The 16,140-nt window shown below is 34.1% G+C and overlaps 1 protein-coding gene across 8 annotated transcripts in view; it reads left to right on the top strand.

Annotated features, from left to right (window-relative positions):
• GPHN (gephyrin) overlaps positions 1-16,140 on the top strand; it is a 787,688-nt gene that overhangs the window by 601,163 nt on the left and 170,385 nt on the right. For 2 of the 8 annotated variants that reach the window (XM_044664828.1, XM_044664829.1), the window contains one exon: positions 14,403-14,454. The exons of the other annotated variants lie outside the window; for them this stretch is intronic. In XM_044664828.1, the coding sequence (XP_044520763.1) occupies positions 14,403-14,454 (52 nt within the window). The remainder of the gene's footprint in view (positions 1-14,402; positions 14,455-16,140) is intronic. 8 annotated transcript variants of the gene reach the window in all.

Raw genomic sequence — 16,140 nt, 5'->3', positions numbered from 1 at the left:
CTAAGAAGAGACTTGAACTCAGGTCAAGTCCAACAACCTTTCCTCCAAACCATGCTGCTTTCCATCTTCAGGGGCAAATGAATAGGACTTAGATTCAGAAGACCTGGTTTTGAAATTTGACTCTGCCATGAACTTGCTATATGACCTTGGAAAAGTTCCTTCCCCTCTTTGGGTCTCAATGTCACCACATGTAAAATGAAAGGGTTATTTATCATAGGTAATTGCCAAAACTTCTTTGTAAATTATTAAATTCTAAATCTTGTAAGCAACATATAAGGCTTATCTCCACATGCCAACAGCATCCCTTCCCTCACCAGAGCTGTCTTAGACTCCTTATATCTAATTCTCTATAGGTTGTCATGGTTAAATGTTCTTGTTAGTAAGCATGGCATAAGCTTCTTTGTGGCTGTTCGGTATGGTTGGTGTGTACAACTTCACTGAAAGGAAAATTTTTATTAGCAATCTAACCAATCAGAATTTTTAAAAATTAAACTGTAATAATTGTCTTTGAGCTTCTAGATCCCATCCAGGGACTGGCAAAGGAAGAATTCCCCTTAGATAGGGGAACTGTGATAAAAATGAGAAAACTAAAATGAACTTGCTGCTTGCAGCAATCAGATGCTTCTGAATTCCAGGCCAGCATCCTTCTATGAATGAACTAGGGACTGAAGGACTGTATCATTTTCCCAGACATGTTATCTGGTCATGAAAGAATACTTTGATAGACCTGTAATCTCATTGATGTAGTTTCTCACTCAGAAAACACAGACCTGGCCACACTTCTTATCTAAGCAACTTTTGTCCAATTCCTTTTATAAATTTTCCACGGTGAGCTACCTTCTCAGGCGTTTCATATTATGTGGGTACCAGTGAAGCACATGTGCAGTCTCCTTGTTGCCTCTCACTCATATTATGTGACAATGATATGTCTTTTTGTCATTGATGTTAACTTTTAACAATGCAACTCATTATTAGAAAGATGGTGCAGCCTATTCAAATTCATGTGTATCTCTTCATTGTGATATGAATGATCTACAATCTTAATTCAGAAATTCCATGATTCTCTGCCATTTAACAGTACCAACAGTGGTTTTCAAAAGATGGATTCAAGGAGAAGCTTAGAGTCATTGAAATCACTATGCCTTTTTCAAAATACAGTTTTGCCTGTTCTCTTCCCTCTGAAGTTTTAGGCCTGTGTCATTTAAAATATGTGTACTAATGAACCAAGGCAAAGGGAAAGGAGGGAAAAAGAATTTTTAGAATACTCAAATTTAAGAGATATGAGGAATTAGCAACACTAACTAGAAGCAGTGTCCTCAAATACTTAGCCCTGTAAAAAATAAAATGAATATAGAAGCATAGATTTAAAAATATTATGGTTTTAAAAGATTTATTGGTAGCCATTAGAAAAATGAAGCCACCTGCTATGTTAAGAATCAGTTTAAAAAATGCACGCTGTTACCTCCTCTCCCCATGGCTGATCAGGCACCAAGCCAGCAAAGAGGAAGTGCCAATCCAGTCCCTGATTTTTATATTTCTCTCTCCATCATCACGTAACTGTCTATGTCCTCATACAACAACAGGAAGCCAGTGAGCTCATGGGAAATGTATTTCAAGGACCAACAAATTTCCAATAACATATTCCCCCCTTAGAGCCAAGGGAGACTGGTCTCCCCAAAGGCTCTTGTAAACATAACTAACTTTTAAATTACAGAAATTTGGGGATAAAAAGGAAAGAGGACAAAATCAATGATTGCTAGGCTCATTGACAAAAAGACAATTAGGGGGCAGTCCCTTTCGGCATAAGAATGTACATTCAAAATAAATGCATTCAACTCCCCATAGTTCAGTCAACTGCACCCCAAAGTTCATTTTGGATCTTCTTGATGCAGAGTAGGTTCCTCAGGCATCTTCATGGTGCCTTCACCAAGCAGGTTCATTGTCTGGATTCTGGGGAGGTGGCAAATTTCTTATCCTGAAATTACTCTCAAAAGAATTTAAGCTTTACATTATAGATTATAATACATGCATTCTGATTATAAAACATACATACCCCCCTGAGGAGAATTTCCAATAACACAGCCCAATGTCTGAAATATAAACAGTTAGATCAAATTAAGACTGACTTTAATTGTCTTGCAATTAAATTTCACAGATTAGTCATCTAGCTCAAAATTATATCAAATATGACTGAATTTGTTCATGTCTTTGGCAAAGTTCAAATTATTTTTAATATACCTTACTGTAACCTACTATAATATACATTTTCATCAGTAATTATAATTTACTGGTTCAAACGTCAGAAGGCCCTTGATCAGTTCCATTACACATTCTTATTGCTTTCTTGAACACCTAACTAGGTACTAATATATATCTTATTGATGAAAAGTAGATGTCTTGCTTTCTTTTCAATTTGCAATTTCATATTGAAATGATGAGAAGGTAATGAAGGGCCATGAATCTTATCATTTAAGCTCTGAATTCTAAAATAATGATTTTTTCAATGAATCTCTGGGTTTTAGTACTGCAAATGGATTTTCCAGTGTTCATTCCACAGTTAAGTCCTATCTAGAATTTTCTCAAGGAATAGTAATAAAAGTGTAGTACCTAGAATTAGACTATGTTTTTGCTTCTCTGAAATTGAGATGTAGGTGAATATGACAGAGAGCACATAGACTTTATACAAGTCCACAATAACACTTTCATCTTCATCTGAATACCACCCTTATCTCATTTCCTTTTATTCATGGCAAGCATTTCAAAGAGTCAGTCTTATACATGGCCATGCAACATAGTGCAATTGATGAACTATAAGAGTTCATACAGAGTAGGAATAGTCAAACATTCACAAGTTGAAAAGTAAGTCACAATTATCTTGGGTTGTTCATTTAATCTAGACTGCAGTTCACATAGTAAGTGTTTTAGGCTTTTTCTGAGTTCTCTACTAGTAGCATCACCAAAAGCTGCCTTCTGCATTTGAGAACTATAACTTAAGCCTACCTACATCATCTTCCTTTCACCAGAATCATCTTTCAGAGCATTTTGAAATCCATATCTTGGGACATTGGTCTGTAAACCTCCAGCCTGAGTCATTTGCATTCTACTTGCCTGAGCCACTGCTGCTAGTCTGTGCATCTCCTGGTACAGCTTTCCATCTGCTTGAACATTTTAGTCATACTATACTAAAGCTTCAAGCTGTGTTTGAAAATTACTTTAGTTCCCTTTTAAATATCCCTCCCATAAGGGAAACGTTGCTACTGCTATTCTGATCAACTCCAAGGTTAGTCAAATTACATAACCTTTCCTTTATACAAATGTCCTTTTGTGTCTTTTTCCTAAACCTTTGGCTTTCTCCCTATATAGATATTAAAAGATAGTTCCATAACTGAATAAATAATGGCACTTTAAATGCTGGCTATGTATATCAGTGGTTTAAAGTAATACTCAAAGCATCCTGTGGTCTCCTGTTCATTATCTATGAATGTCTATATCTCTTCTCCACATTTTTCTTTTCTGTGGACCTTTTTCTGTAAAAATTTTCTTCACAACCACCCTACCTCTTTGCCTCTGGCTCCTGGTACACCTTCTTCTGCTCTTCCTGTTCATCTGCTTTTGGCTTCCTAGGGTCCACTGACCTTGCCCTAGTTTCAAACACAGCAATAGCATAAATCCAGCAGCTATTTTTAAAAAGAATGCTTCTATTCTGCAGTGATATGCAAAATAGGAATAAGCACATGGCATACAGTGCTCAAAAAATATATGCTACACCCTTATCCAGTGCCAGTTCACAAAGGGTGCCACTGAGCCACAAGGACATGGATGATAAAGTATGGATGAAACCAGCAAAAACAATGCAAGCACAACTTAACAGTTGTTAAATCTTAATGGTTAAAATCTCAGCATATGAAACAACATTGTCAGAAGCTTTAAAAGAAAAAGGCTATTTGTTATTATTTAACTTGAATAAAATATTGTGTTAATGAGAATAACGTTATAGGAGTGATTACCATATAAGCTAGTAAACATTATTGTATTCTGTGGTCACAGATTGCATCCATAATCTTAGGTAGGCATATTACCAATATTTGCACAGAGCACAAGGGAGACAAATCAAGAGATTGTATTGATCAACATAAAATGATCACAAGAGCAAAATTTCACTATTTGGCCTTACTGTGGGAAAATATCAGTCTAAATTCATGAAAAGTTTAAATTATAAACTATTTTAAAATAATTTCATAATTTGTACTAAAAGTAATATGAAATCAATTAATTACTTTTTGAAACCACTATTATTTTAAACACTCTTCTATTTGAAAGGGTAGACTCTGCCCAGTAGAGGAAGAATTCAGATATGTTCCAATGACAGAAAATTTTTAAAAAGCTGAGGAATGAATGTCTGCAAAGTTTGACCTGATTGTTTTCCTGATGCTGCTGCAAAAGGCTAAAACTACCCTTAGAACAGAGCACTAAGGAATCTGATAGAAGATGATTAGGGAATGGTGAAAGTGACTGGTACAGCAGTTGCAATTTCATCAGGGTTCTGAAGCAACAAGGCTGAATGTGCAATTATTCATAACTAAAGGAGGAACTCAAATCATCTTGAATTCCAAAATGAGACAATCTAAACTTATAAGATTTTAAAGTACTGACAGAAACATTCAAAGTATATGCTATAATGATAGGGTTTTCCCCAGTAGAATTGTATTTGTATATGAACGACAACAAATTATACAAATAGAAAATGTAAATACAAATAGATAAATGTAAGAATAATCTTTATATATGTATACTTTGACTATATTGTTATGTAAATGGATTAATTTTCATCCTGGTTGGAGATAGTGTGATAAAAATGGAACACATCACATTTTTAGGATCCTTTTAATCCAATGGTTATAATATATCCCTAGTCAGAACCTATATTTATTTTTGTAAAAGCCCCAAAGACTTAAGAAGTTGTATAATTTCAGTGATTACCTGTGCATATGTTTGTGGGAACAGATTTATATTTACAAAAGCTTTTTTTTCTTTTTTTCAGCTAGTGCTAAGAATGTGGTTCTTTTGTTTTTTAACTTTGGTAGCTGATGGGAAAAAAACATTTATAATTCAGTTTTCATTGATCTTTTGATTCTGTCCCACATGACATATTCTTTAGTAAACTAGGATAGTAGATAAACCACACAACTGTTAATTGAGGGTGCAAATAGTTGTAAAATAGTAACAAAAGAACATTTCATTCCCAAGAGAATGAATCAGTATCACTGTAGGGTCATAGCAATTAATATCTTTGTGCAGAGATATAATTATAATAAAGCAGCAATTAACCGTAACCTAACTAATTTTAATCATAAAACAGTCACAAACAAAAATAACACAAAAACCACCCAAAAAACCAACTCCTGCATTCTGCTTTTATTTTAAAACAAAGACTGAAAGCCTATCTACCTGACCAGGATGCTATTAAGCTAGCTTCTATAGTCCCTTTCAGCTCTAGTTATATAATTTTGGGGAAAAAAGCAAATGAAAAGGAAAACCAGTATTCCAAAATCAAACTTCTAGAGAATGCCCTTGGATGAATCTATATTTAGTTCCCTGTCTTACACATAAAGAACTGCACAGTGAAAACTGATGTCTGTAGTAATGACCCTCAGACACTATGAGATCTTGAATCATAAAAGATTCAGTTGCATTCACCAAACTATACTTCAGGTATTTTAATTGGTTTACTCATAATTGTGAGTAATCCCTCCATCATCGCTATAGATTAAGTGAGTAATTCACTTATAGGTTGAGTAAATTCTGCCTTGTGTGAGAGGTAGAGTAGAACTCTCTCTAGCATTTCCTCTTATAGACTGCTGCATCTCAGATATCTTAAAGCAGCTTTAATATGCGATTGATAATTCATGTGATTAAAAGAGCATATCCTCTTATGCACTTATAAAAACAGATTATATTAGATAAGTCAATCCAGTATTCTGAAGACCAGGATTTAGAAAAGATACTCACCAGTGCTTTAATCTGAACATCATATTTTGACTTCAGCTAAAGACTTTCTAAACTAAACTTTCTTGTAATTTATATTACAGATGGAGAAGCTTATATACTTTTTAGTATAAACAAAATTCAGAAATTACAGAATTTGGGAGCTGAAAGGGATTTAAAAGATCATATATAGTTTAACCATTATCATAACATTGCCTTTTTTGACCATTTAATCTCAATTCAAAGAACTTCAGTGAGTGAGGAAATCTACCCTTATATTGAAACTAAATCTTCTTCAACTTTTACTCATTATTCATAGTTCTATACTTTGTACTAAAATAAGTATAACATTCGTTCCACAAAATGGCTCATCAAACTTCAAAATAATTTAAGTTATCACATTACTACCAAAGCCTTCTGTTCTTTGGGCTAAACATACCATATTCTGTAACTACCTCGTATGTGATGAAGTTTAGAGCCCTATCACCATCCTGGGAACTCTCCTCTGGTTATGCTATAGCTAAGGACCTTGACTTTGATTCTGAAAATTCTAGAAGGCATTGTTTTAAGGGATGGTTTATAAATACTCAGAAAGGGATGTGGCAACCCCTGTGAAGCAGTACAGATTCAACAGGAAAATCAAAACAAGAGCCCACTTTTATTTTTATAATTGGCACTGTATAGAATCTGGAAGATAGGAAGTCATATCTGTTCAAACATATTACAAATAGACTACAGTTCTATTAGCAAAGGTTAATTCTGTTGATGAGTGCTCTAAACCAAACTTGAACTCACATTTGGCCTAATTTTTTTGTTTTTATTTAATCATGTCAAATTCTTTATCACCCCATTTGGGGTTTTCTTGGTAAAGATACTTTAAGAGTTTGCCATTTCCTCCTCCAGCTTATTTTATAGATGAGAAAACTGAGGCAAAGAAGGTTAATTTTCTTGCCCAAAGTCACATATGTCTGAGGCCAGATTTAAATTCAGGAAAATGAGTCTGAAACTCGTGCTTCATTTCATTGGGTAAATATCATCTATAATAATTATAACCTCATCATACATTTTATCTTATACACTGAATCATGAAATCTTAGGTTCGAGGAGCGAACTTTTTTCAAAATATTATATCCAATTACTCACACAAGCCAGTCTCAGTTTATTTCTGAAGTTCATTATGATCATAACAAAAATCACATAATATATCCCCAAATGAAACAAGTTCATTTGAGACTATCTTCTATTAGATAATCAATGGAATTGTACACTACTTCCAAGCAGTGTAAATAATTGAGTATTTCACATGGTTAAATCAGGTATGATTTTTGGTTGTACTTTTATCTTAATAATTATATTCTGTGATCACTGAAACAATTGCAATTTCCTAAATATGCTCGCCTCTTCCTATTAAATTCTGAGCCCATTTAATTATCCATCTCGAGAGTATATAAGATACATAAGTCCTGATCAATTAGTGACTATTCACCTAATTATATATCAAAGTCTGAACAACAAATATTTTTCATCCACTTAGTTTTTCCTATATGCATACTTTAGTTAGGCTAAATTTATTTTTTGGGTCATAACAGATCTCATTTAGGAGGCTCCTCAATGTTCTCTGGCTTGAAGCAATCAATATAATGCCATCTATAAATAGGGATATCTCAAGGACCTCTTTTTCTACCAGGAATCTCTTCTATTTAAACTCTTAGATGAATATCATGTAAGTCAAGTTCTTCCCATCTATTAATACCAATATTTTAATAAGGCAATAAAGTATAGGATACCATAGTTTTTAAAAAATTAATGGTACACATAATGGGTTTTAATATATGACCACTGATTACCAAGAAGTATGTAAAAGAGATATACAACCAGAAAAAAAATGGGTGGACCCATTATATAGCAAGAGGAAGGGATAATTAGGGATACAGCCTAAAAAGAGATTTAGAGGGAAGTGCTTCAGTGTGTTAGGTGGCATATTGGATAAAGCACTAGGTGTGGTCAGGAAGTCAGGAAGACTTGAGTTCAAATTCTAGCTCAGAAATTTAGTAGCTTAGTGGGACAAGTAACTTAATCTTTCTTGGTTTCAGTTTCCTCATCTCTACAAATGAAGGGTTGTATTCAGTGACTTCTAAGGTTCCTTCCAGCTCTAAATATATGATTTTAGAACACTGTAGAGAATTTATAGAAGGGTAAGGACAAGAGTTGCACGGGACAAGAATATGTGGATAATTTTCAGTCTGCAGAGTTGGAGATCATAGATCCATCAAAGTTATATTTTGCTTAAATCAATATTAAAATTAGTATGTCTTCCCTGAGTACATACTACCTTGAAAGCAAGGAAATTATCCATGTATATATATCTTCATGTCAAGAATAAACTAGACTGGAAAATATGTGTGTGCCAAAAAATAATTGAGAAATTACTATAATTAGAGCGGGAAGGTTTTTTTATACCCCAAAAATAAAATTCTGTATTATGATTTAACTCCCTCTTCTATGAGTCATGATAATATCCTAGTAATGTACTTATGGATATTCTAAGTATTAAAAATCATCATTTTCTTAAAAAAAAAAACTAAGGGGGTAGCTGGGTGGCTCAGTGGATTGAGAACCAGGCCAAGAGATGGGAGGTCCTAGGTTCAAATCTGGCCTCAGACACTTCTCAGCTGTGTGACTCTGGGCAAGTCACTTAACCCCATTGCCTAGCCCTTACCACTCTTCTGCCTTAGAACCAATACACAGTATTGACTCCAAGACAGAAGGTAAGGGATTAAAAAAAAAACTAAAAAACTAAACTCTAAAATATGCCTGTTATGGCCTAGAGCAGCAAAGAGGGGGCGTTTAGTCTGCAATGGTGGCACCTTAAGATTTTCAATTAGGTGTTAATACTTTTTCTCTCCATAGCAACTCATAAGAAGGCAACTTAGTGCTGTGAAAAGAGAGCTAGACTTGGAGTCAGAGTACCTGAGGCTAGTCTGCCTCTGCCATGTAAATATGTGTAACCTTGAGCAATTCACCTGCACTACTGGGCCTCATTTTCCTTATGTACAAAGTGAGAATTAGCTCACATTATCTCCAATTCCCTTCTGACTCCAAGACTTTCCTCTAAGACATGGGTCACAATATATATTAGTAAAGAGAGTTCCAAACCAATACCATCATAGATGTTTTAGATTACTAAAGATACAAAACTGAAAAGAGAAGCTAATAGTAAAACTACTCACTGGCAAAACAATGGGAAAACCCAAGTTTATTGAAATTTTTGAAACTATATCTCCAAATCTGTATCTATTCTATACTCTTGGTAAAAGACACTGCCACAGACAGTATCACTCTCCATATGCAGGTGAGGCCAAAGATCCAGTGAGTGACCACAGTGAATATTGGGGGAAACCTATTGATTTTGGGCTTACATAGTCTAAAACTAAATAATGGCTCCATTTAACTAATTAATCTAACCATAGGGATAAAACTTGTGAGTAGCAATCAGTGGACCATGACATTTAACATTGCCTAGAATTCTGTATCTTCTATAATATTTATGCCAATTTTAGTCAGCTGTCTACTGGTTTTTAACATGGTCTACAAAATGAACAGTTAGCTAATTAAATGACACATTTTAAAATATTTCTCATTTAAATTGCCCAAAGCCTATGATATACAATTAACTAGGTAGAAGTGAGAAAGATTTCTTACACAAACATATTTGCAACTCCTACAAAGATAGCCCTAGATGTTAAGAGTTTTTATTCATCTTTATCTTTCCCTATCTAAATCATTGGTCTATGAGTTACAAGTCTTTCTATAGACTTTAATTTGCCACTGCATGATCTGAGGGCAAACCATTGTTCATAGTTCTCCAGCCTGTAAGTTAAACTTGAGGTCTACTGAACAAGAATATCTTACAGAGAACTTAATTAAATTACTTCAAAGCATTTTTAATTCTGTGTTATTTCAAAAGATATAAGAACAAGGCACTATAACATTATCTAACTTTACAAGTATGGATTGTCATCAAGGTCAGATAGGTCAGTCATGTATGTTTTTAGTTGTTTTCTTGGATAACTTACATGAGAAAAATTATAAAGGAAAAATCTTTCTTAGGCAACTATTCCCTTTTAACCTTTAGAGCTGAAAAGAAAGAAATAATCTGGAATTTCAAGTCTGAGAAAGATGGTAGAGTTGCTAGGTAGAATTGCTAGATTAGTGTTTAATTAAATCCAAAATTGCCTTTCCCCTTGTCCTTGAATAGACTTCTAAGATTAATATTTTGGAGCAGCCAGGTGACTCAATGGATTGAGAGCCAGGCCCAGACATGAGAGATCCTGGGTTCAAATGTGGTCTCAGAAACTTCCTAGCTGTATGACCCTGAGAAAGTCACTTAACCCTCATTACTTAGTCCTTACTACACTCTTCAACCTTAGAAGTAATACATATTATTGATTCTAAGACAAAAGGTAAGGATTAAAAAAAATGATTAATACTTGGACAAAATACTTAACCAACAATTCACTGCTACTTCGATTTCTCCCCATCTTCCCAGGCCCTGACATATGAAGAAGGAGGAGTAGTTCTGAAGAGTTTCTTAAACTATTGTAATTTCAAAGACAGTTAGTTCACTTTTAAATAAACTAGCTTCGTTTAAGAATTAGGGCCTGAAAGGCCACTGGCAGCCGTATGGCCCCATTGATCTGATCACACAGGAAAGTTCTATCCCATTTTTGCTAAAGAATATCCTACTCTCTTGGAAAATTAAGAAACCTCAGATCCTAGCCCTAAAAACAGAGGGATGCAAAAGTCACTTCAATTAACTTTATACATTTTTTAATAATAGCATTTTAAATGGTTTGGGTTTTTTTAAATAAATTCCTACTCTTCCTTGTAGCAGATTACTCATTTATTAAATCTGACATATTTAATGTTTTATACTTACCATTAGGCAGGATCAAATGCAATAGGTGAATTTCACACTTCATGATTGTTAAGAGATTAGCTATGACAACAACTGAAATAATCCATAGTGATTTGGTCTTGATGAGATGGTGCATTACATAGTAATTGTTTTTGTTTTTGTTGTTGTTTTATTTTTTTTGTAAAGCTCAGAAATCATTTCTGTTTCTGAAATAAAAAATGTTACCATATTCAGCCATAAAATCTTTATCATGTTCCTACAGCCTTTCTTCATAATACTATGTAGCAATGGTATCCTACTGAAGAACAGTCCAAGTGACTTTTTTTTTCTACATTAGGTTCAAATAAGATCATGTCTGGACTTTATCCATTCCAAAAATTACAGTGGAGAAGATACATCCACAGAGTTTGCTCTACTATCCTTCAGCCCTGTCAGTGTCTTTGATGACTGTAGGAGGAGCCCAAAACATGGATTTCTCCAAGTGGCAGGAGATGGATGGGGATAGCTTTGCTATACTGACTTGTTGCTGGGTAATATTGGAAAAAGAAATGTCAATACATTAGTTCCCAAGGAGTCACTTGACTGTATCACTAGAAGCACATATAGACTGTTATCCTTATATCACATCTGTCCTGAATGAGAAACATACTATACAGAAAAGAAAAGCACAATGAAACCAAATAAAGGAAGAAAATGTTCAGATGATTTTTAACAAACTGATTGTAAACAGTTAAGAGTGAGAAGAGTATATTTTTCATAGATTTTATTTCCAAGAGAGAATTTAATGGAAGCTTTCACAACATTTTCCTAAATAGGTAACATTTCTTTTATTTCTTTTTAGAGCACATTAAAAGATTGATATTTTAAAAGGGGACTTTTAGTACCACCCTTTCAGAGCTTCTTAAAATGACATAAGTAGGCAAGCATAAATAAGTCTCAATCTCTGAAATAAACTATCCACCAAGAATAAAGATATAAGAAGATATGATCTAAGACTATAAATATAGTCAAAGTTTTTATCTCATGGGCTCTTTAATGTCCACACAGAACAGACAGCATCTTGACTTGTAAGGCCTTATACACCAGACCCCAAGTAATAACCAATTGCTCAAAACTTTTCAGTTTGCAACCATATTTTACAGATTGATACCAGCATATATTTCATAAAGATTTAAAATTATAAAGGTGAGCAGCAGAAAACCAGTAAATTCTTTAAACCTGAGTGGTGTTAATCTATGATTTATTGTATTCACCATTCAAATACTTTGTTATCCAGATATTATTTTGAACCTATTCTTAAAGTGAGCTTCAATTTATGTGCTCCTTTCTTTCCCCACTTCTGCAAAATGCGAAGGAGGAAAGATGTTAAACACATATTTGTATTTAACCACCCAGTGTTATAAACATTTTCTGGCTTCCACTGGAGAGCCCCTGACATCGCAAGGAACGGTGATCAAAATTCCACACACTAGCTTCAAGCTGGGGGCTCGTAGCTACTGCAGCATTAAAAAAGGGTCTTGTCCTGGCTTCTTTAAATAAGCATGGTGATGGGATGGTTTAAGGGAAGAACACCTCTCAAATCACATGACCACTGCTGTGCTTCATGTGTCCTGCTTCTTTCATTACAGCTTGGCCACTACATTCTTCCCCTGTAATTTAGTGTGTGCGTGTGTGTGTGTTTGTGTGTATGCATATATGTGAATGCGTAGTTGCTGGTGGTTACACATTATGCATGCCTCTTTCAGTGTTAGAGTGATGTGCTTCCCCGCTGTGCCACAGGTTATGGGTCAGCCCTTTCCAATTTTCTGTGTTCCTAAGAGTTCTTCTGTTATTGGTGTGCGGTTCATGTAGTTTTGATGTGCACATCCTGAACTGTTCATGTTGCATTAAACATGAGTTGAAATGCTGTCCCATGAGAGTTAGCTTTTCACGTTGGGCTGAAAAAGTCTTCATTTCTGTGTAGCAATTCATGTTACTATAACCTATGGCTTTCAATTGTACTTCCATAATGAAGACCTGACTTTAAACACTGTGCTATTCTTGTTATGACCTAAGCATAAGGTAAGTGACTTCTCTAACTGTATCTAAAGATTGTGGTCATTTGTTAAAATTTTATCTCTTCTTTTTTTTTTTGCATTTTTACATCATTTTTCTCACCTCTAGTATGTGCTTTTTTCATTTCATTTTCTGTTTGACCGCTTAAGATTCCTTTAAGAGCATTATAATCTTCAGCAAAATATGCATCATAGATTTAAACACATCATACATGTTGTCATGAATAATTTTATGTCCCAGAGTAGTCTTGAATGGTAACAGAAAATATGTATCTATATTGTCAGTAAACCTTATGGTATTTATTTCTTCCACTGGCTTTAATACTACATACTGTATTTTATGCGTGGTTCAATGTTTATTCCAGTGGTAAGATGAATCAATTTTCAATACTAGAGAATCAGGAGTTAAGTATGGTAAAATTGAATGTACTGAGAGAATCTCAGCAGATATTCTGATGTTGTCCCTTTTATTTTGGATCCTTCAGAAGGCTGGGAGTTGATGAAATCCTAGTTCTGTTTTGTTTTTCAGACTTCCTTTTTTCCATTGAGTACAGCCAGGGTAAGGTAGAGAGAAAAATCCACAAGACATGAACCTTCCTATAGAATTGGAGTCGGGCGTGTGTTACTTTCTCTGTGGCATGCGTGAGATCAAGGGTAACAGTTATTTCCCAAATCCATCTGTTCCAGCAAATCCCATTACATTGTGTGCGATGGTACAGTGGAATCTTCAGCTTGGGGTTTTATGAAAGGACTGAGAATTTGAAATTTTACAAGTCTCATAGTGTAAGGTAGAGGGGAAGGGGCCCATTTTAAATGAGTTTTGAAGTATGTCTAAACTTCAGCACTGGGCATTTTTTCAAAAGTTATTTTTCCCCATTCTTCATCTTTACATCTAGAGCCCTTGATGTTTAGAAAGCATTTATATTAAAGGTTGTTTTGTGTTCTGGGTTTATTGTTTGTTTGTTTGTTTTTTAATTTAAAGATTTCCCCCATATCTGGCACCTTGTTATCCAAAGTAAAGTAATTGAGAACATTATACTGCTGTTTGTCAGCTGTGTGCCAACGTTGAGAAATGCTCGTGTATAATTAGTTAAATCTGTTTCTCATCATCCTCTTCTTTCCCTACTTTGAAATTTGTGGGAAGAAAGTTCATTTCCATTTGGCTCATATTGCCGCATCACATGAATGTTAGATTTTGTCTTTAAGCACTAAAGCAAGGTTTCATTTGGGGTTTCTTTAATTAATCTATCATATGAACAAGAATAATGTTTTTATAAGCCATACCAAGAAAATTCTTCTATTTTTTAATGATAGCTAGTTCTTTACCATCATTGTCATTTGGACATTTTGCAAAGTGATATGCTTTGGTACATTTTAATAATTTTGAATGACATATCAGAACTGCTCTGTTCATTATAAATTTCTTAGTTTTGTCCATACAATAGCTCCACTATAGGTTGGAAGGGCTTAAAGGTGAACTCAGGAGAAATAGAGGTTATCATATGAGTAACTATTACTGATCAAAGAAGTTGCTTTCCATTCTCAAACATTGCTTTGCACTATGGGTTTGAGCTCCTTCTCTTCTACACTTTGTTGAAGATTCTCTTGACTTCCATTTGACTCCTTTTAGCACTTTATTCTGTAACATTTCTCCCCACTCCCACTTTCCTTTTCCTCTCCATCCTTTCTCCCTCTTTTAAAAAGCTGCTTCTTTTGTTTCCTGAATCGCTTTTTTTTTTAAACTTAGTTTCTCTTTTAACAAGCTTGTCTATTACTGTTTCTGTTTCTTTTCTCCTTTAGGACTGTGGTGGTTATTGTAGTTATACTAATTTTCATTTCATGATGTGCCAACTTGCTTGTTTATTTTGTATGGTACCCATCTTCCCTTCCTCCCTGTGGTTTTCAGTGAGAAATAGAAAAATTGTAATCATGTAAATGATGTTCCCTCCCCTAGGTCTGTCTATCTACCCTTCTTCATCTTTAGATCTAATTCACTCAAACCCTTCTCTTTTTCTCACTTCCATTTCTTTTTTTATCCTGTATTCATCTTAAACTGTCATTATTCTTTTCCTTTTGGTCCAGAATTATATTTTAATAAAAACTTTTAAGAAAAAAAATTTTCATATTGGCTCCACTTTTTCATGTCCCAAAAAAATAGTTCAGTGCAGCAAAGAAATAAACAAAACATCTGAGCCAAAGGAGGACAATTTTGACATTTCTTTGGAAATTTTTATTTTTAATTTCATTTTTTGTGTGGTTTTAACTTTTTGTGTGTATGTTTGTGATTTTTTTAACATTAACAATTGTTTTTTTTTTCAGGGAAGGACAGCCATAACCCACCCTAAGTTGCAACATTCCTTTCATAAGTTGTTTCATTATAATAAGTAGATTGTGTTAAACTTTAGAATCCAGTTTGTTGTGTGAATGTACATTTGGGGCAAGCTACTGTGGAGCAGAGAGGAGAGGTTTGGAGTTTTAAATAAGTCCAATTTTCTTTAAAATTAGCAAAAAGGTCTAGCATCTTTTAGCAAAAGAGCCTTTTAGAGGCTTGCAGTCTTTTATCTTTAAAAGGAAGTTCCTTCACTTACCTTAAAATACTAAAGGGGTTTGGTTTTTTTTTTAATTTTTTTGAATGAGTTCAATAGAATAAACATATACATACTTAAGACAAATTCTTTAAATGATAAATCCAAGAATGGAAGACAGATAAGCTCAATTTCTTAAATTTTTATTGAGAAGCTGATTGTAAAACCAATAAAAGAGTGCTCCTAAGGTTATCACAACCACAAGATAAATGTTTCTTATGCTTGGGTTTTTTCTTTCTTTCTTTTTTTAGCCTCATCTTAATGCATCTACAAAATATGACTGCAATTGGATCTTTAGAGTACAGTTTTCTTACATGAATTGGTTATTGTACTGTTCAAAGGATTAAACAGTCTAAAAATGAAGGGGTTTTTGCATCTTCAGTTAAATCATCAGTCTTGGAATTTTACCCAGACCTTGATTTCACAAGTTCATGAACAAATTACCATCATTTTCATCTTTGTCCTAACTACCAGTCATTACCTTTTTAAAAGCAAGGGGGGAAATGAATATATGTGCAATATATGTGAAGTATATTGAATCCCACTTTTGAGATCTCAGATATATATATATATATATATATACATATATATATATATA

Source organism: Gracilinanus agilis, chromosome 2 (genome assembly GCF_016433145.1).
Source record: "Gracilinanus agilis isolate LMUSP501 chromosome 2, AgileGrace, whole genome shotgun sequence".
NCBI lineage: Eukaryota > Metazoa > Chordata > Mammalia > Didelphimorphia > Didelphidae > Gracilinanus > Gracilinanus agilis.
This window is presented reverse-complemented; position numbering and strand designations above follow the sequence as displayed.